Source organism: Scophthalmus maximus, chromosome 11 (assembly GCF_022379125.1).
Source record: "Scophthalmus maximus strain ysfricsl-2021 chromosome 11, ASM2237912v1, whole genome shotgun sequence".
In the NCBI taxonomy this organism is placed as follows: Eukaryota; Metazoa; Chordata; class Actinopteri; order Pleuronectiformes; family Scophthalmidae; genus Scophthalmus; species Scophthalmus maximus.
In genome coordinates this window covers 3007367-3033661 of record NC_061525.1, presented here as the reverse complement: position 1 = coordinate 3033661, position 26295 = coordinate 3007367, and the positions used below count along the sequence as shown (strand labels likewise).

General features: G+C 41.9%; 3 protein-coding genes across 6 annotated transcripts in view; all 3 read left to right on the top strand.

Moving 5' to 3' along the window:
• The first annotated feature begins 663 nt into the window (after positions 1 to 663).
• Positions 664 to 5460, top strand: LOC118299619 (galectin-9). Its single transcript, XM_035623472.2, has 8 exons — positions 664 to 822; positions 2269 to 2357; positions 2668 to 2872; positions 3002 to 3121; positions 3301 to 3435; positions 3770 to 3852; positions 4581 to 4737; positions 4883 to 5460. Exons 1-8 carry the CDS (start codon positions 787 to 789, stop codon positions 5027 to 5029), a joined length of 972 nt encoding a protein of 323 aa, XP_035479365.1. The 5' UTR covers positions 664 to 786; the 3' UTR covers positions 5030 to 5460.
• Positions 5461 to 6502: 1042 nt separating this feature from the next.
• On the top strand, positions 6503 to 13953 carry LOC118299618 (galectin-9). Of its 2 annotated transcripts, XM_035623471.2 has the most exons (9): positions 6503 to 6669; positions 6772 to 6853; positions 8811 to 8899; positions 9876 to 10080; positions 10195 to 10314; positions 10493 to 10636; positions 10998 to 11086; positions 12494 to 12650; positions 12768 to 13953. In XM_035623471.2, the coding sequence occupies exons 2-9, from the start codon at positions 6818 to 6820 to the stop codon at positions 12912 to 12914; spliced, it is 987 nt and encodes a 328-aa protein (XP_035479364.2). In that variant the 5' UTR covers positions 6503 to 6669; positions 6772 to 6817; the 3' UTR covers positions 12915 to 13953. The 2 variants fall into 2 exon arrangements, with proteins under 2 accessions (XP_035479364.2, XP_035479363.2); XM_035623470.2 differs by having other exon boundaries at positions 6503 to 6853.
• A 1938-nt stretch (positions 13954 to 15891) lies between these two features.
• The window catches only part of myo18ab (myosin XVIIIAb), a 118886-nt gene continuing 108482 nt past the window's right edge, over positions 15892 to 26295 (top strand). The window contains exons 1-2 of one of the 3 annotated variants that reach the window (XM_035622212.2): positions 15892 to 16184; positions 17719 to 18842. In XM_035622212.2, coding sequence (XP_035478105.2) covers positions 17817 to 18842 — 1026 coding nt within the window. In that variant the 5' untranslated portion in view covers positions 15892 to 16184; positions 17719 to 17816. The remainder of the gene's footprint in view (positions 16185 to 17718; positions 18843 to 26295) is intronic. The other 2 variants (XM_035622213.2, XM_047335443.1) reach the window with 2 other exon arrangements.

Genomic DNA, 26295 nt, shown 5'->3' with positions numbered 1-26295 from the left:
AGACTAATCATCAGTGTACTTCAAATATGTTAAAGATTATTTTACTTAAAGCTTGCTAATTTGGAACAACTCATTTTGCACTAAGCACATTTGAGTTGTATTTAAATTGTAGAACAGCACAATTTTAAGTGTACTCAGTGTGCTTTTATGTGCCAAAGTGGAACAACTTTAAGTATACTTAGTACTAAAAAGTACGTAGCTGTGTATTTATTAATATGCATGCTTGAATAGTGGAAATAAAGTGTACTTAATTTATGTTATAAGTACATTAGAAATTTATTGCAAGAGTCTTATTAATATACAAGCAATATACCATTAATATATTCTCATTGTACTAATATTAGACATAAATTATATTTTAAGCTTATTCTAATGAATAAAAAAGTACCCCTTTGTAGTTATTCAACATTATACTTTTTATTTATTACTTTACGTTTTGAGACAGTTCAATGGACAGGTTATACATTTTAAATACATGTATGTTGTGCACATCACCAATATGTCAATGTTATGTCAATATGTCTTTTTTTTTAATTCTTTGTAGAAATTCATAATGTACTACAGCAGCTCATGTACACGCCACATACTGTGTGAATAAGGGGAGGACCAGCACTCTTGAGGCAGACCCTGTCGCTGTGTCTTTAAAGCCAAGCCACTGTCGGGAAATCGAAACCAATCTGTACAATAAAAAAACAAAAAAAACCGTTAGAATCGGCAAAGTCTCCATTTTAGCCCCAGAGTCCGGAGCAGACCTCAGCCAACCTCCACACTTCAACCTACTGGACAATGGCTCTTCATCAGCAGTCTCCTTTTTACAACCCAGTAAGTGATTGAAGATTTCACATTGTCTTTATTTTCCAAAGGGGAATATTAATTTTTTCAAACTTCAATTCGGCTCACTCTGTGTTTTGGAGAAAAAAGCTCTGGGGAAGAAAAACAAATAGACACTGATGGTGGAGGCAAACTAAGTCAACTACAAACAGATGCTTCACAACATTGGAGCCAAGGGGGAGATAGGAACATGTTCATGCCTCGTTCACGATGGCAAGATGAATAATATATTATGAGTAGATCAGAATACTAAACCAAATCATTCTAAATGCTAAATAAAAAAAACAACAACACCCATGTTAATGTCAGATTTCTGGATTGCAGGGTTGGTTATGGAGTCAATTATGTGAACACGTTTGTCTTTTTGCTGTCGATCTCCAGTCTCACTTTACACATTGTCTTCTTCATCAAAGTGTAGAGCAACAGCAGAGAGACCTTCTCAAGGAAACCACATCCGGAACAATCTGAAATTGGATATTACAGTTTTATTACAAAAGTACATTGACAAATGGTTACGCAAAAGCTGCAAGTAGACTATCAGATTATTTATGAATCAGATCATGACAAAACTGGCTGGTTATGTTGCATGAGGATGTATTGAAGCGTGTGTGAGAAACTGTTTTTGAAACCAGAGAACCTACCTGCAGTGAGGCGACGGCGGAAAACACTGTGCCACCATGTTGAACTAAGTTTATAAAATCATCTTAAAATGTATTTATTTCATATGAGCATGCCATGGCAGGGCCGACATACAGAGACAAACGTTCACACCTACGTTAATTTAGAGTCTCTGATCCACCATCTGTGTTTGGACTGTGGGAGGAAATAAAATGATATTTTAAAAATGGGCCATCACTAATCTATTTGTTATGGCCTTATAGTTTTTTTTATGGGGCTTTTATTTTGGAACCTGGGCTTTCTGTTCTCTAGAATGAAAAGGCCAAAAGTACAAATCCACATGAACCGTTTGCCGTAACACAGGTTCGTTTTTGATTACCATCGATCAAACCCCAGTTCTTTTTGAGATAAAGACATTCAAAAATGATTTATTTTCTCCAATATACCACAATTAACAAGTAGACCGATCAGCAACAACATGAAAACAGTTACCCGTTTCAGGGCTCTATCTTATACCCGGTGCCGAGGGGGAAGCGAAGCGTCTTTGTTACTTTCAGACCGACACAGTTTTCCCATCCAGCGCCCTTGTTATTTTAAATAGCAAATGCACATAGTGCCCATGGGCGTATTGGTCTTGAATAAACTGTGGTCAGCTGCATCAATGAAAGGTTGCTGGAATCAGAGTTGCTGAGGGGGCTGCAAGGGACTGTAACAGCAAGGCAACAAAGCCTGCGAAACATTTCATTTTCTAGAGTAACATTTTGCCATACATGACAATGAAAAGCAGCTATTTACATGTTGAGTCCTAACCCTTTCTAGAGAATCCCCTTCACTGGAGCAATCCATGGTGGTCTGCAGGAGGGGAAGACGATTACCATCAGTGGACGAGTCCTGCCCGGAGCAGACAGGTCAGGCTGCTCTTTTCATTGCTTGGTTGCACATATATTTGAACATCTGTTGACATTATGTAGCCCATGAGATATCAAAATAATGGCTCATCAAGACATTTCTCCAAAGATTTGCACTCCGAGTTGCGCTTGGGAGTCGTGTTTTGACATCACTGACCACAGCTCGGAACACTAAAATCACTAAAGGCTTCTCGAGGAAGGAGGAGCTATTATGCCACCTTGTGTCAATTCTCATAACTAACGCCAGCGTCTTGTCCACCATTAAATGACTGCTTACGTCATTAAATTATTAAATTCTGTTTTTCTTTAGGTTCCATGTGAATTTGCAGTGTGGTTCCAGGACCGATGCGGACATTGCGCTCCATATTAATCCCCGGTATAACACTGACTATTGTGTGGTTACCAACACCCTCTACAATGGCACCTGGGGCGCTGAAGAGAGGAAGAAAAACTCTATGCTCCTCGCTGGCTCTCCCTTCAGCCTGCTCATCACAGTCGGCCGTGATTCCTTCCAGGTCTGTACGGCCAAAAAGGCTGTCGGTCAAATCATCAATTTCTTTGGAATTATGTTTGTGTACAAAAATATTTCTCTGTGCTCAGAAATGAGACCCAAAAAAGTAAATCTACATTTTCTTTTATTCCAGCTGAATGTCAATGGCAGTCACTTCATGGACTACAGACATCGTATTGCATTTCAGCAGGTGGACACCATCGGAGTAGGTGGGAAAGTAGAAATTTCCTCCATTGCCTTCCAGGACTCTATGGTGAGGATGTTACTAGGATTCATTAAAACAACATTCCGGCAGTCATTGTGTTTCACATACTTTTTTTCAATTCTCTTGTGACAAATAATTCCAAACCTCATGAATCAATTAATTTGTATGGAATATGAGTATTAAAGAAAAGCGAATGTGATTTTTAAGATGTTTCCTTTTATGTGTAGTTCCCTGGACACATGGTATTTCCTGCTCAGCCTGCATATCCTACACATGTAGCCTATCCCCCCCAGGCTGCCTTCCCTTCTGGTCCGGCGTTTCCACTTCTCCCTGGATTCCCTGGCTTTACTCCTGCAATGCTTGTGAGTGTCAGACAGCAGTGTGTACCCCTTTTCAGGCTCGGTGGCACCCACCAAAAATACCCACAACTCCAGGCGCTCAGAAATGCAAAAGCAGCAACAAAATGTACTCCTCCCGAGAACAGGTGGCACGGCATTGCTGCACTTTATCTTTTGGTTTGATTATACTTCATTTCCTCATGTTTGCCATGTGAAAACACTTATACATACTAGCATATAGCAAATGGTATAGTAGCAGCAGGTCTTTGGTTTGTAAATGAATGGTTGAATTATGAGTATATTTCTATGATCAATTACAAATAAATAAATAATTCATTCTTATTCCATCTCTGTATAGGCCCTTCCATTCAGGAGAGCCATCAATGGTGGACCTGGCATGACCATCAATATCCAGGGGACTGTTCACCCCAGAGCCACACGGTCTGACTCCATGATCATTTGCTGCTGGATTTTACTTTGAAAAACCAAATCATTTTACACCTCAAGTAGTTGAGAAAGTGAGGAACAAAATTAAACCCAGTAAAATATACAGTATGCAATACAAAACTGCCTTATATATAATAAACCTTACACTTAGTATATATATATATATAATAGACCTTACATTTAGTCCCGGACCATTTCATTACCCATAAGTAATAGATGTGAAGTCATGTTATGAAGGTTAGTATGAATTAATTAATTAAAATAGTTATTATGCTATTGACTCTAAACCCACATGAACTCTAAATCACTCTAACAATCCTGATCTCATCTAGTTGCAGTATCACAATATATACAACTTTACTTATATATTGAATCTTTATATGATTTTGGCATCAATTCTTATCAAGTATTGTATTTTGCTACAACTGAATTCAAATTACTCTTCAATAAAGTGGACAGGAGGTCGAGATATTCAGACTTTTTTGACCACAGTTGTGGTCAAGCTTTAAAGACACTGGATATAGCCTCCTCGATCACAATCTGAGATGATTATTAACATGATCATTCGCAAAATATCTTCTGTGAAGACTCAGTATAACTGTTAACATGGGCTAAGTGACGAGTGAACTGACCATTATATGTAAAACTGGTGCAGTTTCCATGTTAGAAGGCTTAAATCTATGAAAGGTTTTAATGTTAAACTTGCCTCTGTTTCCCCTCAGGTTCCATGTGAATCTTAGCTATCACTCTGGCATCGCTTTGCAATACAATCCACGTTTCAGTGAGAACGTTGTGGTCCGAAACACCAAGCAGGGGGAGAAGTGGGGCACTGAGGAGCGCGATGGAGGGATGCCCTTCCACCAGGGACAGCCTTTCACGGTACGGCCGCATACTCTCACCACGTGGAGACGGAGTGTCCCTGATAATAGGCCCACATGTTGTTGCATCTCTGTCACTTAACCTGATTGCAGAGGTACATTGTCTTTCTTCATATGTGACTGCAAAATTTCCTTTTGTCTTTCAGTTGACCATGTGTTGTGAGAATAACTCCTTCAGGATCATGGTCAATGGGATCCAAGTACACACTTACAACCACCGTTTGGCTCCGCGCGGACACATATCCACTCTGGAGATTGAAGGTGACATCAGTCTGACCTCTGTGATGGTGTAGAGAACCCCGATCTGTGGCTGGCAACTCAACATCTTACCCACATAGTCACCACAAAACCACAACTTGTTGCATTCATCATGGAATTCATTCTAATTGATTACCTGGGTATTTACTAGATATTCCATTTTTACTTCCTGCTTTTTCAAAACACAAATAATCATACTCTCATTTTTGTATTATTATTGACTATACATTTCCTGAACACACAGCAACAAATTACTATATATATGTGTATATATATATATATATATATATATATATAAAGCAGTTACTCTGTCATTTACTGATATCAGACTGACTTCGGCTAAGAAAGGGAACTGGGTTCAGTGGGTTTCTTTAAATAAATAATTCAATGTTGTAAAGTTCAATTACTTCTTAACTGTGTAATCATTAATGCTTTGTGACACTGATATTAAAGTTAAATTTAACAACTGGTGTTATGATCTGATGATTTTCCTTTCCTGCTGTAACCTGGTTAGATAAATTCATCTTATATTATCTTTTAGTGGACGCTGGTTCGACAGACCAGGCATGACTAAAGGTGCAGAACAATAGTCTGTTAGGATTGGGAGAGAAGTGAAAAGAACACGGACACTAAAAACATGGGGGGGCTGCAGCACCCCCTACTGGCAAGGGTTGTGACTGCAATGGTAACATTTTGAGAGTAGCATTTTTCTTTAGCACTTGGCGTCATTATTAGAACATTCAGTGTATCTTCTGATTAGCATATCTGATGCCTAAATGTAGAATGTGATGTAGGCTAGCGAGATCATGTTTGGCACAACTTCTGAAAAGGAATAGACCTGTATTCCATGATTGAACTGGCCAATAGCTGAATGCACCTGTGTGAAGCTGCTTTGATCAATTCTTCATTCAGCTTCAGTCTTTGTCCAACTGTAAGGAGGTTCCACCTCTGTGTTGCTCTATTCAAACATGCATCAAAAAAGCTAAAGGAAAGTAAAAACAAAAAGTCCACACTATGCAGCACAAAAGCAGAACCACATTGAATGTCCAGTTTTTCTAGTCTAGATGCTACTGTAGGTTTGACACGTCACATTAAGACCTGCAGACTAGAATCAAACCAATGAAACTTATTAAACATGTATATATAATATATAAGGCATGCAGCCTGCGAACTGCGCGTCATACAGTATTATTGATCACATGATCAGTAGGCCTATCGCCGATGGAAAACATAAAAGTGTCCGGTGCAGGACACAGTGAGCTCACCAAGAGACCGGTGGAACTGAAAGTTATCAAAGATGACGAATATATCTTTCATAAAGAACATCGTCGTGGTTCCGGTGGATCTGACGGTCCTTAACGCGAAGGTAAACGAAGCGGACCCGCCCTGCCCCGCCTCTGATTGGTGGACTCTGATCTTCTCAACCAACTTTGACCAATCACCCCTTGGCATCGAACCAACGCCAACGAGTACGAGCCAATCAGAGGCGCGGCAACGCGGGTCATTCTTCCGCGATGAAAAGTCGGTGAAAGTTGATTAGAAGTGGATACACGCCATGCCGCTTGAAAAATAAGTCGTATGCCATCCGCTACACTGCTGCTTAATATCCATTTGATACGATTTGCCGCTGTGAAACCATCAGGGAGCTAGGAGAGGAAACAGCTGTCAGTACCTGGTCAGTACAGATGTGGGAGCTGTCAGCGTGCGCCCGCGTCCTGTCGGGAAATAGAATACAATAAAAACGTAACAATGCGGAAACTCACCATGTTATCACCAGAGTCCGGAGCAGACCGCAGGCATCCTCCACATTTCAACTTTGGACAATGGCTTTTCATCAGCAGTCCCCTTTTTATAACCCGGTAAGTGATTGAAGCTTTCATGTTTGGATCAATTCTTTATTTCCCAAAGGGGGAAAACAACAACAACAACAACAACAACAACCATGTGATTTAACGGCGCAGACGAACTCGCTTGGGAATTCTGACAATTTGAGGTTTGCTTTCCCAGATCGGCAGGAAAAAATGAAAAGGCACGGATCTTTTTGTCCTAATAGATTTTTGGGGGAAATCTATTAATCTATTCATTAAACACGCAAACACTGATGGTGGAGGAAAACCAAGGGGGAGATAGACAGACGACCAAGACCGGCTCCTTGCTCAGCAGCAACTGTTCATGTGTCATATACATATACATGATGGCAAGATGGACAGTAAAATGAGTAGATCTGAATACTAAACCAATGATTCTAAATGTTTAATAAAGCCCCATGTTAATGTCAGATTTCTGCAAGCCACAGTTATTTCACCTAGGCCAACTCTTCTTGTCTACTTGTTCACAGCCTCGATATAGTGCTGTGCCTTGGCCAGCAGTGAGAATTAGGAGTTGCTTTTGACTGTCACTGCTGCAACAAGACCAGGGGCGTAATCTGGTTTTCATTTTCTGTACTGTGTAAATACAGCAGTGAGGCGACAGTGCAAACACTGTGCCACCATATGTTGAACTGAGTTGGTAAAATGATCATAAAATTGGCCATCACTTATTCATTTCATGTGACCAGCCCGTCGTGGGGCCAACATACAGAGACAAACAACCATTCACTCTCACATTCACACCTATGGTTCATTTAGAGTGTCGAACCCACCTAACCACTGCACCAGCGTGCTGCCTGTCTTGAACCAAGTTTGTAAAATTATTTTAGAATTGTCCATCGCTAATCTATTTGTTATGGCCTTATAGTATTTTTATGGGGCTTTTATTTTGAACCTGGGCTTTCTGTTCTTTAGAATGAAAGCCTCTGTCTTATTAACTGCGATTTCAGCGTTGACTTAACACAGGTAGAGTAATGACTGGATATACAGAACGTCATGAAAAAAAGATAGTAATGATTTGACTATTTCCTGCAGGTAATGACAAATAACAATTTTTGCAGCTTGTACCTGAATCTTTGCTCTTTGGAGTTAGCTTTCCTTTCTGCCTACACTTAACAAACAATCCACATGAACTTTTTGCTGTAACACAAGTTGGTTTTTAATGACTATCTATCAAACCTCAGTTCTTTTTCGAGATAATTATATCTGTGTAACATGTACATCGTAAAAAATATACTATCATTAACAAGTAGACCGATAAGCAACAACATGAAAACAGTTACCTGTTTTAGGGCTCTATATAATACCCGGTGCTGAAGGCTGAAGGAAAGTGTCAACTCAGAGAAGACCCACACGCAGAATCACAGGGCAGAGGCAGGAGTAAGGCAGAAACAGAGTTAACCTAAATCTTGAGACAAAACAAAGTACAGTCCGTTCTTAAAGTCAAAACCACAAATCAGGATTTCCAGGCGGAGGTACAGAGGCGACAGGCAGAGATACAATACAGGTTAACAGACACCGGTCAAATTCCAAAAATACGTGATTAATGCAGGCGGGATACGAAGCACCCTTGGCACATTATTATCTTGAGGCAGTTGAAATTGACCAACATAAACCTGGTCTAGCAGCTAAGTCATCTGGCTTTCCAATGGAATGGGAGATGTCCCTCTGATTGGTTTATTTGAATGGTATGACCAAAACACACACATGATAAAATGCTAATCAGGAATAAAAACAACTCTCTTCAAATCAACACCTGGCGCAGTGAAATTTTCCGGTCGGTTAAACCAATATAAGAGGATTAGAACACGTCCTAAATGCACTTGCCCCATGGACCACAAGCCCGCAGATTGTTAAAACAGAGCCCTTAATGTTGTGGCTGATCGACGTACATTAGCAGTGACAATGAAAAGCAGCTATTTACATGTTGAGTCCTAACCCTTTCTAGAGAATCCCCTTCACTGGAGCAATCCATGGTGGTCTGCAGGAGGGGAAGACGATTACCATCAGTGGACGAGTCCTGCCCGGAGCAGACAGGTCAGGCTGCTCTTTTCATTGCTTGGTTGCACATATATTTGAACATCTGTTGACATTATATAGCCCATGAGATATCAAAATAATGGCTCATCAAGACATTTCTCCAAAGATTGGGATGAAACGGTTACCGGTTTCACGGTAATCCACCGTGAAATTCCCGACGGTTAGTTCTACCGTTTTCAAATTTGAACTGTCATTAAAACCACGGTAGATTACCACAGTTAATACTGTCCAGCTCTCCCAGAGTGCCGGTGCGCAGGCGCAGCATGCAACGGGGGTTTGTTATGCATGGCGGAATGGGGTGACAGCGCACCAGAAGTAGGAGCATATTTTGGGGTTTACAAAGGTGCTGAGGGAAAGTTGGTAGAAGATGACTATCCTGTCTGCAGAACATGCAGAAAAAATTGCTATTGACCGGCTCTTTAGGAAGAAGGAAGGGATCCGAGTTGCGCTTGGGAGTCATTCTTTTTTTTTGTTGCTATAGCGCCCTGCCCAATTCCCATCCGTCCTAATCCACCTACTCCCCTTGACGTGAGCAGAGGGAGTCAGTCAGCCATGACAGCTTCATGTTGTCGAGGTGCAGGGCAGAACACACAACTGTTTTGTTTTATTGTAAATCTGATTGTTTCATGGTGGTTATGTAGTAAAGCAGAATCAAACAGAGGCACATCTCTGCACAAGATGAGTCGTTCTTTTGAAAGGTTTATACTTTTTGATCATCATATTTTACAAAATCCCATGATAATACTGATAATCGTGATCATTTTGGTCACTATAAGTGTGATATTAAATTTTCATATGTACATCTCTACCATAAAACCATTAGTGGTCGGAACACTAAAATCACTAAAGGCTTCTCGAGGAAGGAGAAGGTATTATGCCACATTGTGTCAATTCTCATAACTAACGCCAGCTTCTTGTCCACTATTAAATAATTCCTTACGTCATTAAATTATTAAATTCTGTTTTTCTTTAGGTTCAATGTGAATTTACAGTGTGGTTCCAGGATCGATGCGGACATTGCGCTCCATATTAATCCCCGGTATGACACTGACTCTTGTGTGGTTACCAACACCCTCCACAATGGCAGCTGGGGCGCTGAAGAGAGGAAGAAAAACTCTATGCTCCTCGCTGGCTCTCCCTTCAATCTGCTCATCACAGTCGGCCGTGATTCCTTCCAGGTCTGTACGGCCAAAAAGGCTGTCGGTCAAATCATCAATTTCTTTGGAATTATGATTGTGTACAAAAATATTTCTCTGTGCTCAGAAATGACACCACCATTTCTTTTTTTCCAGCTGAATGTCAATGGCAGGCACTTCATGGACTACAGACATCGTATTGCATTTCAGCAGGTGGACACCATCGGAGTAGGTGGGAAAGTAGAAATTTCCTCCATTGCCTTCCAGCACTCTACGGTGAGGATGTTACTAGGATTCATTAAAACAACATTCCGGCAGTCATTGTGTTTCACGTACTGTTTTTCAATTCTCTTGTGACAAATAATTCCAAACCTCATGAATCAATTAATTTGTATGGAATATGAGTATTAAAGAAAAGTGAATGTGATTTTAAGATGTTTCCTTTTATGTGTAGTTCCCTGGACACATGGTATTTCCTGCTCAGCCTGCATATCCTACACATGTAGCCTATCCCCCCCAGGCTGCCTTCCCTTCTGGTCCGGCGTTTCCACCTCAGCCTGGATTCCCCTCGCGGCCAAGCCTTACTCCTGCAAAGCTTGTGAGTGTCAGACAGCAGTGTGTACCCCTTTTCAGGCTCGGTGGTACCCACCAAAAACACCCACAACTCCAGGCGCTCAGAAATATTTTGACTCCTGTTTAAAATAACAATTTCAGGAACACTTTATTGCATAAAAATGAGACGTGTAACTTTTGACCTTTGCAAAGGTGGCACATTATTGCTGCACTTTGATTATACTTAATTTTCTCATGTTTGCCATGTGAAAACACTTCATAGCATTAAGCAAAAAGCAAAGTAGCAGCAGGTCTTTGGTTTGTAAATGAATGGTTGAATTATGAGTATATTTATATTATCAATTACAAATAAATAAATAATTCATTCTTATTCCATCTCTGTATAGGCCCTTCCATACAGGAGAGCCATCAAAGGTGGACTCAGACCTGGCATGACCATCACTATCCAGGGGACTGTTCACCCCAGAGCCACACGGTCTGACTCCATGATCATCTGCTGCTGGATTTCACTTAAAAACTTAATCATTTTACACCTCAAGTAGTTGAGAAAGTGAGGAATAAAATTAAATCGAGTAATATATATGCAAAACAAAACAGACTAATCTATAATAAACCTTACATTTAGTAAATATATTATATACCTTACATTTAGTCCCAGGCCAAAGATGTGCAGTCATGTTATGAAGGTTAGTATGAAGCTAGAGGGCTTAATTAAAATTGTTATAATGCTATTGACTTTAAAACCACATGAACTCTATAACTTTAACAATCCTGATCTCATCTAATTACACATTTCAATAGCAAAGATGAAATAGCAAAAGCTGATTGCTGTGTAATTCCACAAAATCCTCTTGTATATTTTTTCACTACATTCAGTATCTCACAGGGCAGTATGTTTTTTTTGTGTGCACTGTGGCTCACAATTGAAAAAAATATTATATGGAGGAGCCATAAATGGAGGAGCCATATTTCCCTGAATTCCAGTTGGCCGGAAGGTGTCTGTGGGATCTGTGAATTTCTATTCACTCGAGGTGTGCCACATTTTCCTTCAGGAATAATGATGCCGCAAGTTGACATCCTACACTTGAATTCTTGACATGAGAACAGCCTAAGTGCTGTTGTTACGCTCCACATACAAGTGTTCCCCTGCATGTTGAGAACTGAAGGTTACACATATAACACCTGTAAAGGCCAATGGCACTGTTGCAAGCAGGGATGTCCCACCATCCCCTGCGGCTCAATCTATCATTCCCTCAATCTAAACTGCACTTCACCGAGTTGGGTGGTGACGAGGGGCTGAATTGTGTTGTACATCATTTCCCTCCCTCATTGAACATTGGTTATATGTATAACCTGCAGTTCCCTTTTGATCGGTACACTTGGTTCAACGCGTAAGTATGGGGACCTGGCATCGCGCCCCGAGACACCCTTGCAGCTAGTCTGAGAAGAATACAAGGCCCTTACACAGCAGTAACTGTGATGTGCTCTACATCACGTTCCTGCAGAGAGCACAGACTGAGTGACATCCTGAGTTGTCACATACAGGCAATACTGCATTTTCCTTTGAGGCGAACTGATCTACGGTGGCCCTGCTGAGCTGCTGCCATATCAGTTCCACTACATCCGGGTGGAGTCTCCTCTCACTCGCCAGGGGAAACCCCCTGAAAAATCAAAAGGTTGAGATATTCAGACTTTGCTTTAAAGACACTAGATTGCAATGCCTCCACTTTTAAGACTTCACTCACAATCTGAGATGATGATAACTAACATGATCATTAGGAAAAATATCTTCTGTTAAGACTCAGTATAACTGTTTATTTCGGCTTAGTGATGAGTGAGCTGACCATAATGTGTACTTCCACTTCCCTCTGTTTCCCCCCAGGTTCCATGTGAATCTTAGCTATCACTCTGGCATCGCTTTGCACTACAATCCACGTTTCAGTGAGAATGCTGTGGTTCGAAACACCAAGCAGGGGGAAAATTGGGGCACTGAGGAGCGCGATGGAGGGATGCCCTTCCACAAGGGACAGCCTTTCACGGTACGGCCGCATACTCTCACCACGTGGAGACGGAGTGTCCCTGATAATAGGCCCACATGTTGTTGCATCTCTGTCACTTGACCTGATTGCAGATGTAATGTCCTTTTTGTCTTTCAGTTGACCATGTGTTGTGAGAATCGCTCCTTCAGGATCATGGTCAATGGGATCCAAGTACACACTTACAACCACCGTTTGGCTCCGCGCGGACACATATCCACTCTGGAGATTGAAGGTGACATCAGTCTGACCTCTGTGATGGTGTAGAGAACCCCGATCTGTGGCTGGCAACTCAACATCTTACCCACACAAAACCTTAACCTATTGCATTCATCATGGAATTCATTCTAATTGATTACCTGGGTATTAACTAGATATTGCATTTTTACTTCCTGCTTTTTCAAACACAAATAATCATACTCTCATTTTCGTATTATTATTGTCTATACATTTCCTGAACACACAGCAACAAATTACTATATATATATATATATATATATATATATATATATATATTAAAACATTTACTCTGTCATTTACTGATATCAGACTGAATTCAGCTAAGAAAGGGAACTGGTCAGTGGGTTTCTTTAAGTAAATAATTCAATGTTGTAAAGTTCAATTACTTCTTAACTGTGAAATCATGAATGCTTTGTGACACTGATATTAAAGTTAAATGTAACAACTGCTGTTATGATCTGATGCATCGATATGAAAATACTTTATTAAAAAAACATTCGCCACAGTGAGGTGATCGATGACTGCAGGGAGGTCTAGCTGAGGCAATATTATACAATATGCAGCATGCTAACATTGTATGACGTGCTTTTTCTTGCTTATAGAGCAGCTGCCAGCTGTGTTAAGGCTCATCCACCTGCCCTCATAACACCAAATGTGCGCTTTACCACGGTGCTCATATAACGCTTGTTGTATGAACCCTTCTGTCTTGTCTGCGGTTGTCCAGTGCTAATTTGAGGGAAGTTTAAAGATATGATCTGACAATAGTTTGCATGGCGACAATCAACAACTGACATGTAGCCAACAACTCTGTGCGCAACTGTGCAATATGCATGCCAAGTGCCAAAGATGTGCAATCCCCTGGCCATTGCGCAACAACGTTTACCATGTACATGAATACATGTAGAATTATATATTTTAATTCGAATTGCAGTATTCAGCTAAGAAAGGGAACTTGTCAGGGAGTTTCTTTAAATAAATAATTCAATGTTGTAAATTTCAATTACTTAACTGTGAAATCACTAATGCTTTGTGACAAAATGAAATTAAAGTTAACTGTAGCAAATTATGTCATGATCTGATGATTTTTCTTTCCTGCTGTAACCTGATTGGATAATTTTATCCAATATTGTCTTTTAGTGGAGGCTGGTTCGACAGACCAGGCCTGACTGAAGGTGCAGAACAATAGTCTGTCAAGATTGGGAAAGAAGTGGAAAGAACAAGGACACAGACAGAGGGCTGCAGTACTGCAGGGCAAGGGCTGTAACGGCAATGGTAACATTTTGAGAGTAGCATTTTTTCTTCAGCACTTGATGTCATTATTAGAACATTCAGTGTATCTTAAATAATTTGTCCCGACTGATTTCTTCATCATGTACTGCAAGCACAACCTTAATGTTATAACTTTTTGAAGCTGCTTCGTTGAGTGTTTTTACTGGTTTAAATCACATGGTCCATTTGTTGTTATTCAGCTCCTGGTGAAAATCTCTTGAACAATTAACAGTGAAGAAATCCTGACTTAAAAATGAAATGGCAAGAGTTTTTTTTTTTTTTAACAATGGACTAAATGGACTATATTTTATATAGCTCTTTTCTAGTCTTATTGACCATTCGCAGAGCTTTACAGGACAAGTCACATTCACACACTGCCGGAAGACCTGCCAGAGGCAATTTAGGCCATTTTTTGTGTCTTGCCCAAGGACACATCGGCATGGGGACTAGGGGAAGTTGGGATGGAACCGCTGACCTTTGGGTTAGTGGACAAAAAGACTCTACCTCATTTGCATGTTTATAGATAATACAAATACACAGCTGGCTACTATTTTCATCCAGCTCGACATTTTTTTCTTTCCAAGCAGGCAGGATCAAGCCCGTTATCTCCTGCATTAAAGCTGTGACTCGTCATCAGATTGTTTTGTCTCGACTGTGGTTAAAAACTCGAACAAGTTTCTAAACAACTTTGGGGTGGGGGGCGCCGATCAAAAATCTTGCCCAGGGGGCCAATATTGCCCGGGCCAGCACTGGCTATAGCTACATGTCTATAACATCACTCCTGTCTTAAAGTACAGTAGAGGAAACCACTCCCATATATACATATATATGTATATTTTTTGTTGAAGAAGTTTGGCATGGGCTCCAACTACAGGGGCGCAACAGACAATCATCCTGATCTCTGCATGGTGTTGCAGCTGCACCGCCATTAACTGCAGTGCTCTACAGAGGGTCGGGCAGACAGCTCAGATCATCCGTGGATGTGAGCTCCCCTTCATCCAGGACTCATGCCAGACGACACATCAGTGAAGCGTGGAGAACTATTCTGTTCCAGCTGCTGCCGTCTGGCAAGAGGTACCACGGCCTCAAGGCGCAGACCTGCAGACTCTGTAAGTGTGTGAGTTTTTTCATATGCATAATATGCTACATGGTGGTAAAATGCTTCTATCTGATATTTTATATTGGGTACTATTCATTTAAATCAATTAGGTATATTTCTATAAAAGTTAAAAAGTATAGTCAAACAAATGCAGCCAGCCCAGTACTTGTATTTGATATATACAAGAGCAGCAGCATTAGAAAAAAATTCAGCTTTTATCAGTTATTTTACATTGGGTAAAATATATTTTACATTTGGTACTATCCATTTAAATCAATAAAGTATATTTTTTATAATAGTTAAATAGTATAGTTAGGTCTAAGTGTCACGGGTTTGAAGGAGCAGGACCCAAACGAAGGTAAGATGGAAATAAAAAAAAGGAGTATTTAATAACTAAATAAACAAAATCCAACTCCCCAAACCTCATTTACAAAAACTCCAAAAATAAACTACAACGGCATAATAGGATTCCTGAAATTCAGCTATGGCTTTCGGTTTCGGTGTGCCACCCCAAGATTTGAGGTCGCCCCATCTGGCCCCCCCTGTGAAAAATGTTTGGGGGCTTCACGAGTGACACAACCATGGCGACATTACCCAAAAGAGTCTAAAATCAAGAAATCAAGATTCATCAAATAGGCAGAAACAGCTTCAGGTGCTTGAGAATTCAAATGGACTTCAGAGGGGCCTGTTGCGTATCCTGTGCGGGCGGCCCTCGACAGTCAAGGCTGCACTACCGCCGAGTGTCCAGCAGGGGTAGCGGGTTGACCAGCCACTCAGCCGCGGCTCCGGGGGGCTGGACGTGGGAGCAGCCCGCGACGACAACGCTACGGAGCGGAGAGCCAGTCCTGCGGCTCGTTGTTCCCCGCGAGCCGAGCTGCGCCCCATCAACGAGGCACCAGCGGACGCTTCAGTTGCTGTCCCGCGGCACGGTGAGTACAGTTCCTCCGAGGAGCAGAGGGCACATTTCGCCTGGGGAGAGCGTTGCCGAGGCGCGGCGGGCTTTGTGGTTTTTTTCTCCGGATACCCGGCACGTCCCAGGCTTCGCTTAACCCAACAACCCAAAAAAATGAAATGAGGGCAAAGCACCGAGGCTGTGACTCGAGCCAATTAGGCTAGTTAGCTAGCTGCAGCGGGGCTGCTCCCTGGGAAGTTGAACAGAACCCGATTGAACTGACGCTGTGTGTGTGTGTGTGTTTGGATCCCATTTTTCCATCTGCGGCGGGATACGAACGCGAATATTTCTTCTCCACCCACCTACCAAACGGTAGCTCGGCTAGCTAACGTAGCCGGAAAGCTACACCTATTTTCCAGGGATTCGAGCCCTGTCACGCTTTTCGCCGCCCCTCGCCCCCCGACTTCACGCTAGGAGACGGGAGCGGGGCTCGCTTTTGTCTCCACGCCTCGGTGCGAGTGTCGTTGAAAACCCGAGCGGCAGAGTGGACGGGAAAACCCCCGCTTGGAAGAGCTCCGCGCGGAGACTCCGCGTGCGGATGTGACCCGGCGGCGGCGGCAGACGCCGGTGTTGATACCGAAGCCGTGCTGTCACCACGGCCCCGCTCCCCGCCCGTCAAAGACGGGAGTCAGTGGCTGGAGAAGACCCCCTGTCAAACTCAACAAAACAAACAAACACACACACACACACACACACACACACACACACACACACACACACACACACACACACATATATATATATATATATATATATATATATATATATATATATATATATATATATATATATATAATAATTATCCACTGGACAGCATTCTAATTCCGTTGTATACAATATGTCCCATTTAAAAAAACCCCCAAAAAACCAAAATGAATTTGAGGTGCATTTGATCCAAAAATTGTTCCAGCTGTAGACATATCAGACTAGAAATCTGGGATTTTAGTTCATGTGCATTATTTGTATGAATTAGAGCCTGGCCGTCATCGATTTTTGTTTTTTGGAGACAGATGTGATACTGATATTCGGGAGTCTTTATTACAAACTTCCAATATCAACATCATGCATTATGTATACATTGTGGAAAGGCAGCGGGTGCCAAGACGTCGCTATCAAGTTCTTATGACGAAGACGCTAAAGCTTGATTAATATAGTTTAACCATGAATCTTATTACAAATAAATGAGAACAAAACACAAATACATCCAAATATAGAACCTGAATAAAGAAAATAAACAAACATTTTTATGTGGCATCCAAACTTAATTTCACACATTTACTGCATTGTTTATTCTGTAAAAAAGAAAAAAAAAGTTTTCATATAGGCGGATATCTGCAAACATAAATGCTGACATCCATATGTCTGGTAAAGGCTCATGTACATCAATAATATTTTGAAAATATTCTATTTTTGATTCTATTTTGTATCCTTGTAAGTGTTTTTTACTCATTGATATTTTGAGAAATATTGTGAGTTTGACACAGTTTGCTCTCCCTGTCTCTCTCCCCCAGGGGATTTGTCCCTGTTAGTCACAACGCAAACTCCTGCTCGGTGGACTGGACCTCCAGCTCTGTAGGGAGAATAGCCACGCAGCGCCTGGTCTTCCACCATGTTTAATCTGATGAAAAAGGATAAGGAGAAGGACGGGAGTAGGAAGGACAAGAAGGATAAAAAGGAGCGGATGTCTGCAGCAGAGCTGCGCAGCTTGGAAGAGATGAGCATGCGGCGCGGTTTCTTCAACCTGAAGAGGGAGTCTAAGCGTGAGTCCAAGAACAAACTGGAGATCTCCAACCCCATTCCCATCAAAGTGGCCAGCAGCCACGAGCTCACCCTCACTGACATCGAATCGGATGGCTTGAGCAATCGAAGCAGCATGGTTCTGGATGACCAGCTCAGCGCCGCTAGCTCCACTGACGACCTGAAGGGCGACGGTGGAGGAGGACAGGACGGACACCGCAGCTCGGTGCACGAGCGCGTGGCTCACTTTGGTTCTCTTGCCAAGCAGAACTCCTCGCAGGTGGGTCAGATGATGAAACGCTTCTCCTTTTCCCAGAGGAGCAAAGAGGAGAGCCCTTCAGAGAGCTCCACCCCGTCAGGCCCCAACTCTGCGGCCCCGTCCCCGCATGTGGAGAGCAAAGTTTTCAGCATGCTCCGCAAGCACAGCCTCAAGCAGCAGCAGCAGCCTGAACCGCCAGCCGCCAAAAAAGTCTGCATCCCAGAGTTGGTCGACAAGACCTTTCCTGCACAGCTGCAGCTGCCGGCCGTGGTCGAACCCTGTGTGCCAGAAACGCGCGAGCTGGAGCTCCAACGCCGCAACACTGGTGACTTTGGATTTTCCTTGCGTCGCACTACCATGCTGGACCGCAGCCTTGATGGAGGAGTGTACAGGCGCGTGGTCCATTTTGCAGAGCCTGGCGCTGGCACCAAGGACCTGGCGCTGGGGTTGGTGCCGGGCGACAGGCTAGTTGAGATAAACGGAAAGAACGTGGAGAACAAGAGCCGGGACGAGATAGTGGAGATGATCCGCCAGTCGGGCGACACGGTCAGGCTGAAGGTGCAGCCAATCCTGGAGCTGAGTGAGCTGAGCCGCTGCTGGCTGAGGAACACCGAGGGGCTGCGCAGGGAGGCCCGACATGTAAGCAGCTTGTCCACTTTCTATGTTCCAACAGATAAGGCTCACTGTTACTCGCCCTTGGGTTCATTGGTGCACTGTGCACATATCTGGATTGTCTGTGTTTCAATGTTTTCTTGCTGTTTTTCAAGCTGCCAGTGTTAGAATATCTTTTTTTACAGAGAATAACTGCAGCAGATGCTCAGCAGTGTCGTCTGTTCTCAGTGTTTGGATCCTGTTCTTTTGACTTTCTAGGAAATCATCTGACATAGTCATGATAAGTCTGAGTGTGATCAAGATGTCTGAGGTGGTTCCATGGCAGCTTCTATGAGTTCCTAGTCTTACCTTGGCTCTGAGAAGCATATGATATAATTGTGCTTTTGTGATCATTGCTTTTAAGGCAGACATAAAATGTCTCTCCTCCAAAGCATATGGTACACACAAATTAAATTTCACCCACGCCCCCCTCACTTGCATATTTCCTTGCATCCTGTTTCCTACCACTAATGATGCAAGTGGGGAAGATGTTAGGGAAGCGGATTCAAAGAGATACAGTTTCAGAAAAAGGAGTTGTCCTTGTCTGTGAACTGTCATCTAAAGCAACATCAGTTTCTCATGACCGCTGCAGCAGTAATGCAGACTCAGATAGTTTGGATTCAGCACTGTCCATGCAAAATGACCACCAGTTGAGCGGTGGTAGGTTTTTTCTTCTTTCAGTTTCTCTGCATGTTTGCCCACAAACATCACATGTCAGTGAAACAGCACATTCGTTAAAACCTGTATTTATATTGTGTACAGATCGGCAGAAACCCAGTGGCGAACTGGACTGAAGTGCAACACACGACACAATTCTAATTCATTGAATATTTATGTCAAAACTGATTGATAATCAGTTAGTAAATTCATTGTTGTGAATTTCAATGTCAGGCAAAGTGGAATTGCGAGAATATATCTGACCTCAAACCATATAGTTTCTGGAAATGAGAATAGAGAAGTAAAACGTGACACTTTTTTGGGGGGGGACGTCAGGCTCACCTCATCCAAAATTAGACCATGATACAGGTCAAAGGGGAATAAAAAATCACAACGGAAAATATTTCTAATTATTAAATTAAGTCGTTTAAGTTTCTATTATCAGTTTTTCATTTGAAACTAAAACTTGAATCTCAAAGACTCGACTTGCGTTTCCTCGCTTATGACTCCTCAGAGATCCCTCCTCGCTACTCCAGCCTCGCCTCTCAGAGCAGGAAGAAGAGCGGTTTTGGTTTTAACTGCAAATGAAAAATTTTGAAATATTTTATTCTCATCAGAGCTTATAACTTATAACTTATAACTTGTCCCAGATTCTTTGGGGCATTTGTTCCCTGCCTGATAGACAAGTCTTTCTCCGTACTTTTTTTTTTTACAGATGTTTAACACTGTTTCTACAACATCATATCTACGTTTCTGATCATGATGTGATAAATCATGGTGCCAAGGTCCCCTGCGGACAGTAGTTGTGCCTTTTATTGCTTTGAAGAGTGGGATTTTGGAGCCAATTTAAGCACTGTGATACATTGATCCTGTGATTCAGGATGCTGAGCTCTCATTCGGTCTATTTATGCAGTGATCAACAATGGAGCACTGCATTGAATCACCCACACATACTTTCTCTGAGACTGGAATGCCCTTTCTCTTTCAATCATTATCCATTTATTGTCTGTTTCCATAGAGGTTTTTGTATTTTCCTTTATGTTGAGACCAAAGTTGTATTCATGTGTCTTGTTTCCACTGAGGATTGTTTTTATGCAAAAATGCCCATGAAAACAAATTGTTGGAAATGCAATTATTTATTTCTGTGCACTTACAATAACTAGGTTTATGCAGTGGTTTAGAGATGTTTTGCATGAGGAAACATTTAATCATAGGATTTTGATTTCAAGCTTTATATAGGTGTTTATAGATACAGGAAGTAGCCTTAATATCACCTCATAGCAGGAAGGACATTGTCAGTATGTGTGATTTGTCTGTATATACTGTACATGACTCCACCTCACCTATTGTGAGTGAGGATGTGATGTGAGTGGGTAAAGATAATGCATGGATGGATTTATAAATGGTTTATAATCAAACAAATGACTTGGGGCATGCTCAGCCTAGACCATGTCGTAGTTGTGGTGTGAATTCTACATGCTATTGTTATTATATACCTTTTGGCTCTATATAGATACATTCAACATCGGGAAGGTGTGGTATTAAAGCATTCACTTTTGCACAGCACTTACTCCATCACTACAACACAATCAGTCACGTCATCCTCTCCCCTCTGCCTCTCCAACTTGTGTTCATTCTTTCCGGTGGCTGTGTATTTTAAATACTCACTGTTAAGTTTCAGTCAATCAAACCGTGTTTTCCTGCACGGATGTTTCACATTGAAGGTCTTGCTGTGGCTCAGTGGACGTATCCCTTTCTTTTCTGCTCGGCTTTCAATGTGCACACTTGGTGCCCGTTTCTCTATAGCTGATAAACGAAACAGGTTAGTGCTGAAACCATTTAAAAAAAATAAATAAATCAATGCAAGGATTTACTACTTACCTGTTTTATATCACTGCACACTGACAATCTTTGGCCTTTGGAGTGTTTATTTTTTTCATTTGAGCGCTGTTGCCTCACAGCAACAAGGTTCTGAGTTCGCATCCAGGTTCAGACCATCCAGGGCCTTCCTGTGTGGAGTTTGCATGTTCTCCCCGTGTATGCTTGGGTTCTCTCCGGGTTCTCTGCTTCCTCCCACAGTCCAAAGACATGCAGGTTGGGGTCAGGTTCATTGGAGACTCTAAATTGACCGTGGGTGTGAAAGTGAGAGTGAAAGGTTGTGTGTCTCTACATGTCTATATGATCCTTAATTAAAGTGGTATAGATAATGGATGGATGGATGAACTGAACTGAAAGGGTTAGAGTTAGATTTGTTCTGAGTCTGCAGATGTCCAGCGTTAGCAGTAGCCGAGTGTCCTCCAGTAGGCTCGATGTCTTGATCATGGCCTGTTTGGCAGCATCAGAGGGCTTCCTTTGTTTGCCTCCATTGGCTTTGGTTCAAGGGTCCTTGTGAAACAGTCAAGCTGAAAGGAGCTCTACACCCCCCGCCCCCCTCCCCTTCTTCCCACCACAATTGAATTCATCTGCTCTGTGATGCTGATGCAGTGAGTGACTCTACGTAGCCCATGTTGTCCCTTTCCTGATGTGTGACGGAGGCAGTGACAGACTGCAGAAGCTCACGCTTCACAGTGGCTGTTTGTTGGAAAGCTCCCACTCTGCCTGTGTCATGTGACAAGCTGCTCTAATGACTTCCATGGAGAGAACAGGAAGTGCACACCAGAGGGAACTTTGTTTTAGTGTTTGGTCTCACACACGCACACATTGGGACATTACAGTGACTTGACTGGAGACGTATGCTGTGTCTCAAGTCGAATACTTCAGTCAGTGAGTGGACTGACTGAAGTATTCGACCTGAGACACAGCATTTAAGCGTTTAGACAGGGTAGTGTTGTATTGAATGGGACATGGCTGTCGTGCACTCAACAGGAATGATGATCGCAACATGTGAAGACGTTTCGCCCGACAATTACCCTGCCATCTCTGCAGATGACGCGTCCTTCCCCTTCTGCGACCATTGGAAATGAGTAGTGTCCATTGTTATACACTCAACTTTTTTACTACTTTGAATGCACCCTCCGAAAACCTTTAGTGCACTGCATGAGTCACAGCATTAAACCAACCTTGACCATAACTTATACTTGCCAAAGCCTTAGAACATGTATTCACTTTAAAATTGAAAAAATTACACTATGGAGACTTGCATTCTGTCCCCATAAGGAAGACAAGTCCATACAATGTGACTGGGTTACCAGATTTATACCACACACACTTCCCTTCCCAACACCATGAGCCTATCTCTGCACTTGATATGTGTGTGTGTGTGTTAAACAGCAGGCCTGTCTGTGTCTCTTTGTCCACTTTAAAGGACGTCCCCAGCTTCACTGCTGGTTCAAAGAAGCACAGCGAGCCGACAGAAAGGCCATCATTCAGTCCTGACAAAGGACACAGCATCTGCCAAGTCACATAACTCCCAACAACAGCATCTCTACATATATCTGGGATAAGACTCTATCAACCTATAATGAATAGGCCCAGGTATTGAAATGTTCCAGTTTAAGGAAAACTCATACCTGATTTTCATTACAGATACTAAACTCCAGTTTTTTTAATACCTAAATATGAAGCCTAAATATGGTTTCTTGTAAAAAAAAAAAGATATGTGGGCCCCGATCGAAGTCCTGTAATAGTGGGTGTCTGCTCATACCAAGTCCAGTCTGTTACATGCGTTCACCAAAATGTTCATCAGACATTTATCTTACACACCTTAGTTTCATGTGCTGCTTGATCTAAATTCCAAAGATACTGGCTCACTGTGGTTGATTAAGTTTGTCAGCCAGAGAAAAGACGTGTCATTCTGTTGGGAGTTATTAAAGCAACAAAATCTTGACTTGGACGGTACTGACATCTTAGATGAACTGCTGCTGTTGGAGTCTGTCTCTTGTTGCTCTCGCCGTTCTTTGTTAAAAGTTGACGTCAGTGACGTCGAGGGGATATCAACGCTAATTGGCTTTCACAACATCGTGTCACGTGAATATTTCACTCAAGTTCAGATATTTCCACTCAAGAGAATGATGCAAAATTTGCATCTTTGCATTGACTTTGTATGTAATCTCATTGTGTGGAAAAATTAGCTTGGTGTTTGGTGTGAGTGCACCATAACAATGATACAGTTGTACAGAGGAAACTGCCTTTGTATGATCTTTATGTTTATTTTGATTCAACATATGCAGCATTTCAAAACTGTCGTCTGTAGGTTTTGTCTGAGTGCCATGATAGCCAAAATGATCAGATGTGAAGTCACTGATGGTCCAGGGAATAAAACAGTGGGGGCTGGACATGATAGGATCTTTCCAATCAGGGATAATATCAAGGCCTGCAGCTGATGTTTTTAATGATCCGATATGCATATCACCCTTTCTCAGAGCTACAACCCAGATCTCGGCACTTAATTTGTGAGGACAATGTTATCATAACTGATTCGCTGGAATAATCCTCAAAAACAAGGACTGGGTTTGACAAAGCAGCGCCGTGGCTGTTCCCAGCAAGCTTCAGCAGCTGCAACCACTTAGCGTCGTGTCCGTCCATCTGAAGCTGGGGCCACGGGTCTTCCACACTAACATGAACAGCACATTAAGATACAATCGAGATTTGGAAGCAGACCCGACAGGATGCGGCCATTCTTGTAGCTATGACCAATACGGGGCAGGATGTTCTAAAAACAGCACAGTTGAGAAGTCTTAGGAAAGAGACATTTTCACCCTGAACCAACAGATAAGACAATCACCGGTTCGTGTTGTGTTAAGGCTCATTTAGTTTTGTAGTTAGTTGATTCATTTAAGCATTAACTGATAAACTTCACAGTACGTATGAGATAATTCAATTTGACCTTGTCTCTTTAAAGTAAAATTGAAAGGTGTCATTGAACAAATGCATAATACTAAAGTGTTTCACATTAATTACATTACAATTACTGTGGCAGCCTGCCATGGTCTACTACTTTGTCCCGCCACTTATTTTCTCATAATAACCTAAACTCAGTGTTTTGCACCGTCACCTCGTTGTAGAGCTGTGTGCGGGCGCTCTTTGCCTCGCTGCCCCCTCCAACAAATGCATGGACCCATCTGTCTTAATCGAAACTCAAATCCAGCAGCACCGGGAGAAATCCCACTGCATCGGTTGGTACGTCAAAACGTCCATGAAGTTTGTACCATCCTCTGCAGGAAGGCGGAACTTGTCATAACGTCGTCGGTAGTTTCCGCTTTAGCTGGAGCTTTCAGCAGGCAGACCTCAGCTTAACAACTGCCCTCCCTGTGTACTCACCACTCGTTCACTGCACAATCGCAACAATCTACCCTCATCGTTGGCCTGCATCCTCCCCCAAATGGAAGAGCAGCAGTGTCAATTTACCCAAGTCAGAAAAACTGTGCAAAAGACAAGTGAGAAATGCAAGTAAAAACTTAAGAAGTGCAAATGAGAATCTATGACAAACCAAAAATAAGAAACGAATGCATTTGTATTTTACCTTGTAGCTTTGTCATATGTTTGAATGATAGTAATTAGGGCTCTGTGATACAATAATATATATTGTGCGATGATGGAAAAAACGTCTTGTTGTTCTATTGCTCATTTTGCTATGCAGAAAATCACTCTCTATACAGCAGTAGATCTAATCAAATGGATGGCACTTGCCGTTCTTCAACACAAACAAAAATGGAAGACAGAAAACGTGACAGAACACGGGGTAATTCTGAACAGGAGGACGACTCTGACCAGCCAAGACAAGATGAGGAACTTGTACCTAAAAGACGGGCTACTTCTGTCGCATGGACATGAGTGTGAAAAGTCTGACACTGAGCAGAAAACTGTAGAATTATGACACAGAGTGGTCCCGACAGCAGACTCAAACTTCACTAACCTCTTTTAGCACCCACGTAAGAATCATCAGTATATCTTAGTGCAGACAAATGGTTTTGAACAAACTTGTACAAGAGCAGGGACTATTTGAGAGGGAGGGCAGGGATTTTTGAAGTAAATGCAATCTCAAAAGGAAATGAAAAAATAATGCTCTCAAAATGAAAGAGACAAGATTGGAAAGAGACTCCGTACCCTTTTGTCTGTCCACCATGGTGTACCCTCTATAGTGCCTGTGAACCTACAGCATAGTTGATTTACCCAGGTGGACATGTTCCGGAAATGTTCCTGCTGATGTGAAGGAGTCTTACCCAGACAATCTCCTGCTACCTTCCTCATATGTGAACGGACCAAATTTTCATGTCTGACAACAGCTTGTTCATGTCTGACAACAGCTTGGTAAATGGAAGCCCTCTCCAAGTTATTCTTGAGCATGGCTGGTTTAGAATTCCTTAAAAAATTTTTTTGTTTGTTTGGATTCAATAAGTATAGCTCGTAGTTAGAAGAAGAAAAAAAAACCCAAATTTACAGCAATTTGATGGAAAAGGTTTGCTGCCTTGAAGTCATCTTGTACTTTAGCAGTTACTGGCAAAAGTACTAGAAATGTCCTGGGCCAATCCCAGGGATTGGTATTGGGGCTTGTCTGAACATATTCCCAAAGATTGGTATTTGGTAAAATATAATCTATAAAAGGCTCACTGACTATTCCTTTTCTGCATTCTACTGTTTTTCCACCTCAATTATGATCCTATTGCATCTAAGCATCATGGGTAATGATTTAAAGTCATTTCATTTAAGTTGTATACCACTTTCTTAGGTAAATTAAGTGAGTAATACTTACAACCATAAAAATTGTTGTTGGATTCAAGGTTAGCAGTGGAATTTCGACTAATAATTGAATATATACTGACCTTTCTTTTAGCTTTTTACCATT

What these genes read in the sequence shown, in the direction of transcription:
- LOC118299619 (XM_035623472.2), top strand. Translation starts at nt 787, where the DNA reads ATGGCTCTTCATCAGCAGTCTCCTTTTTACAACCCA. An exon ending in AGTCTCCTTTTTACAACCCA is followed by an intron (nt 823 to 2,268) that starts GTAAGTGATTGA and finishes AACCCTTTCTAG; the next exon opens with AGAATCCCCTTCACTGGAGC. An exon ending in GCTTTACTCCTGCAATGCTT is followed by an intron (nt 3,436 to 3,769) that starts GTGAGTGTCAGA and finishes ATCTCTGTATAG; the next exon opens with GCCCTTCCATTCAGGAGAGC.
- LOC118299618 (XM_035623471.2), top strand. Translation starts at nt 6,818, where the DNA reads ATGGCTTTTCATCAGCAGTCCCCTTTTTATAACCCG. An exon ending in AGTCCCCTTTTTATAACCCG is followed by an intron (nt 6,854 to 8,810) that starts GTAAGTGATTGA and finishes AACCCTTTCTAG; the next exon opens with AGAATCCCCTTCACTGGAGC. An exon ending in TCGGCCGTGATTCCTTCCAG is followed by an intron (nt 10,081 to 10,194) that starts GTCTGTACGGCC and finishes CTTTTTTTCCAG; the next exon opens with CTGAATGTCAATGGCAGGCA.